Raw genomic sequence first — 4168 nt, forward strand, 5'->3', positions numbered from 1 at the left:
AAGATTACATGTTCCCAACTAGGTCCACCCGAGCTTCGTGCATTAAATTGCCAGCCACTACGGCTAATTTCGAGATAAAACCTAGTATTCTGCAGATGATCCCTATATTCTTAGGAAAAGATGATGAGAACCCTTATTTTCATATTAGGGACTTTGAGGAAATTTGTGGCACAATTAGAATAAAAGACCTTACTGATGAAGTCTTGAAATTCTACCCTAAGCATAAAACTGCGTCTGTTAGGCAGAAAATTAGTGCTAGTGTGCAACAAGAGGGAGAGTCTCTTTATAGGTTTTTAGAGAGATTCAATGATCTCCTATCCCAGTGTCCTCACCATGGATTTGATAAGATGAAACTAGTAGATATTATTTATGATGATTTAGACTATTCAACAAAAGCCATGGTTGAGTCTATGTGCGTTGGTGAGTTCACTAGTAAAAGTGTTGATGATGCTTTTACCTTCTTAGGAGTTGTCGCTGAAAAATCCCAACAGTGGGAGTCTTGTGTTGAACCCCCCAAAAGACTCTTGGTCAATAGGGGTAGCACCAATGTGGTAGATACAAGCTTCGGGTCTGATGCTAAGTTTGTTGCTTTGTCTAGAAGGTTAGAAGCTTTGGAATTGAATCATCCTAAACATAGGTCTCTTGTTGAACCTGATTATAGGTTTAGAGCCTATCAAGTGTCTAGTTGTGGAGTAGAACCCAATAACTCGTTTTTGGAAGGTCAGGTTAGTGAAGAGCAAGCCCATGCTGTCTATAACAATGCTAGGTTTGAGAACCGTCAGAAGTTTGACCCATACTCAGAGATTTACAACCCTGGTTGGAAAAACCATCTTAATTTTTCTTGGTCTAAGGGTCAGAATCAAGGACAATCTAGTAATTCTCAGCCTCCCCCAAGTTTTTGTTATGCTAAGAACTCTTCATGTCAACCACATTTTCAGAATGAGAAAAAGATCTCCACCTTAGAAGAAACCCTTACTATGTTAGCAAAGAACCATGAGATGTTATCAAAGAACCACTGTGGTTTTTAAGAAGAAATCAGGCAGAATTTTAAGAATAATTCCAAGTCTCTTGCTAACTTAGAACTTCAAGTCGGCCAAATAGCTAAGTTTCTTAGTGAAAGAGAAGATGGAAGATTCCCTAGTCAAACTGATCCTAACCCTAAAGGAGAGAAATCGTACAATCATGTGAATTCTATAACAACCCTTAGGAGTGGAAAGAAAGTTGACAACAAGGTTGCCATGCCTGATAGTGAACATGCTGTAGTTCACCCTTCTCAGCCATAAAATGAGGAGACTGATAGAGTCTCCAAAGAGATCAATGAGGGTCATGCTGAGCCCAGATTTGTTCCCAGAGCCCCGTTCCCCCAGCTTCTAGTTCCAACTAAGAGGGAGTCCAACTTTAATGATATATTAAAGTTTTTTAAGCAGGTTACTATCAACCTCCCATTGTTAGATGTGATTAAGCAGATTCCCGCTTATGCCAAGTTTCTTAAGGATACGTGTACAAGAAAGCGAAAACTTAGTGTCCAGAATAAATACTTCCTAGATAGTCATGTGAGTTCTATTATTCAGAATACCACTACTTCTAAGTATCAAGACCCAGGGTCCCCTACTATTTCTTGCACAATAGGTAAATACCGTGTCGAGAAAGCTTTGCTTGACTTAGGAGCCAGTGTGAACTTACTGCCATACCATGTGTACCTTAAGCTTTGTATCAAATCCTTTCTTCCTGACATGTTATTCAGTTGCACATGCTCCTCTGAGCATCTTCCAAACATTACAGGATGTATAAGGATGTATATAAGGACTCCATACATATTTAGCCTAATTATCTTGTTGATATTTTACCCTTATTTGTTGTACAATATTTGCAACAGAAAAATATCCAGTTAGATCAGCTTCCCAAATTCTCTTATCACTTCCAGTCCCAATTGTTGGTAGTTCATTCATCTCAAAAAAGTTCTTCATTTCATCTGGTACATGACATTCACCATTTATTATCAAATCAGTTACTTTTAAGACCTGGTGTTGTTGCACAAATGGATATGATTGATGGTGATCAATAAGTGCTAGTAATCCAATCACCACTCTTGGTTTATACTTTGCCTTCGTAAATCTAGTCCACTCTTCATCTTCTGTTTCTATTTTCCAAAGTAACTTCAGTAGTAAAGCTTCATCACTTCCAATCTTCTTATACCAAGTCCTCCTTTAGCAAGAGGTGCATTTACTTCCTCCCATTTGACAGTTACTAGCTTCTTCACTGATGTATCACCAGTCCATAAGAAGATTATTATTATCCTTTCACATTCTCTAATCACTTCTTCGGGCTATTTGTACACTGACATATTGTAAATTGGTATACTTCATAGCACAAATTTCATTAAAATTAATCTGTCTGAAAAAGCAAGAAGCTTACCAATCCAACCAGCTAACTGCTTTTGTAACATTTCCACCATCCCCCAAACATGTGCAGATTTAACTCTTCCAGGGCTCAACATTACTCCCAAGTATTTGTCAGGGAATTCAGAAATCTCCATTTGCAGTCTTTCAACTATTACATGTCTTCTGTCTTCTGTAACTCCACCACAAAGCATTTACTCTTTGCTCTATTAACTGTCTGTCCTGATGCTGCCTGATATCTCATTAGAAAATCCGTTAAGTTATCCAATGTTCTTTTATGCCCATTGAAGAATATGAATTTATCATCTACAAACATTAGATGAGATGGCTGGCATCCATTTCTATTGACCATTGTTTGTATTAACCCTTCTTGAATCATTATTGTTATATTTCTACTCAAAACCTCCTCAACTATCACAAATAAAATGGGAGAAAGTGAATTGATCGATGAGAGAAGTTCTTCTTTTGCAGTTTCACTAATGAGTTGAGTGGGTCTCCCTGTCTGAGCCCTCTTCTCACATCAAAAAAGCCAAATAGTCCACCATTTACTAACACAGATATTCTTGCAGATTCTAATATTGTTCTCAACCATTTAATTCCCACATCAGATAAACCAAAATGTTTAAGTGTTTTAAAAATGAATTCCTAGCTCATTGAATCAAAAGCTTGTGTGATGTCCAACTTCAAACTTACATTACCTCCTCTTCTATTTGTATTCATCTCATTCACCAGCTCAGATGCAAGTACATTTTTTTCTTGAATATTCCTTCCTTTTATAAAAGCAACTTGCTGATAGGATATCACCTTGTGAAGTACTGCATGTATTCTTGTTGTTATAATCCTTGTGATGATTTTAAAACAAAAATTGGACAATCCAATTGGTCTAAATTGTTCTGTTCTTTTGGCTCCAGCCACTTTAGGCAACAAGAAAATAAAACTGGAGTTCATTCCTCTTGGTATAAATATACATCTCCAACAGTACTGTATTGCATCTATCAAGTCTTGACAAATTATATCCCATGAAAATCTATAGAAACTACCTGGAAAACCATCAGGTCCAGGTGAACTATTTGGATCCATTGTGAAAACTTCATCTTTGATCTCTTATGCTGAAGGTAAATGGTCCATCTGAGCATTCTCTTCATCAGTTATTACCTTGGGAATAGTGTCAAAAAGATCTTCATTCAATATGACTTCTTGATATTCAAATTTCTTCTTGAAATGATTCACCAATAACTCTGAAATACTTTCATGATCTGCTACAATATTGCCATTTGCATCCTCAAGTTCAACAATATTATTATGTGCATTTTTGACATTTATAGATGTATGTAAGAAACCAGTATTTGCACCTCCTTCTTTCACCCATTTAACTCTTGACTTTGACCTCAACAGTTCATCATATTGTTGAGCAGCTAACTCATGTTTTCCCCTTGCTGTAACTAGCCTGTTAAGTAGTTCCACATTTTCTGGTTGAGCATCTGAGATTAAGGAAGCATTGATAACTTCATCTTCAGTTTCTTTGACCATAACTCTCAAGTCTCCAAATACCTCCCAATTCCACGTCTTAACATCTATTTTGAATCTTTTTGGTTTACTCATAAATCTAAATGCAGGATTTCCAGAACATTCTTCCTCCCAAGATTTTTGTATAAGCTGCATAAATTCAGGATGAGAAGTCCATACTTTTTGTTATTTAAATGGTATATTGTTTGGTTTAGGAATGTCAGTTGTGCCACCCATCAATGCTCCATGATCAGATACATCCC

At 36.8% G+C, this 4168-nt stretch overlaps 1 protein-coding gene across 1 annotated transcript; it reads right to left on the reverse strand.

Moving 5' to 3' along the window:
• Positions 1-2553: 2553 nt before the first annotated feature.
• On the reverse strand, positions 2554-3479 carry LOC113334620. Its single transcript, XM_026580833.1, has 2 exons — positions 3093-3479; positions 2554-2910 (listed from the first exon to the last, which is right to left on the reverse strand). The coding sequence occupies exons 1-2, from the start codon at positions 3477-3479 to the stop codon at positions 2554-2556; spliced, it is 744 nt and encodes a 247-aa protein (XP_026436618.1).
• Between the last annotated feature and the right edge of the window lie 689 nt (positions 3480-4168).

This window comes from Papaver somniferum, unplaced genomic scaffold (assembly GCF_003573695.1).
Source record: "Papaver somniferum cultivar HN1 unplaced genomic scaffold, ASM357369v1 unplaced-scaffold_137, whole genome shotgun sequence".
NCBI lineage: Eukaryota > Viridiplantae > Streptophyta > Magnoliopsida > Ranunculales > Papaveraceae > Papaver > Papaver somniferum.

Coding starts and splice junctions, on each gene's coding strand:
- LOC113334620 (XM_026580833.1), bottom strand. CDS start 3,479: ATGGATCCAAATAGTTCACCTGGACCTGATGGTTTTCCAGGTAGTTTC. Junction 2,911..3,092: donor CAAATAGAAGAGGAGGTAAT/GTAAGTTTGAAG, acceptor TGATGTGAGAAG/AGGGCTCAGACAGGGAGACC.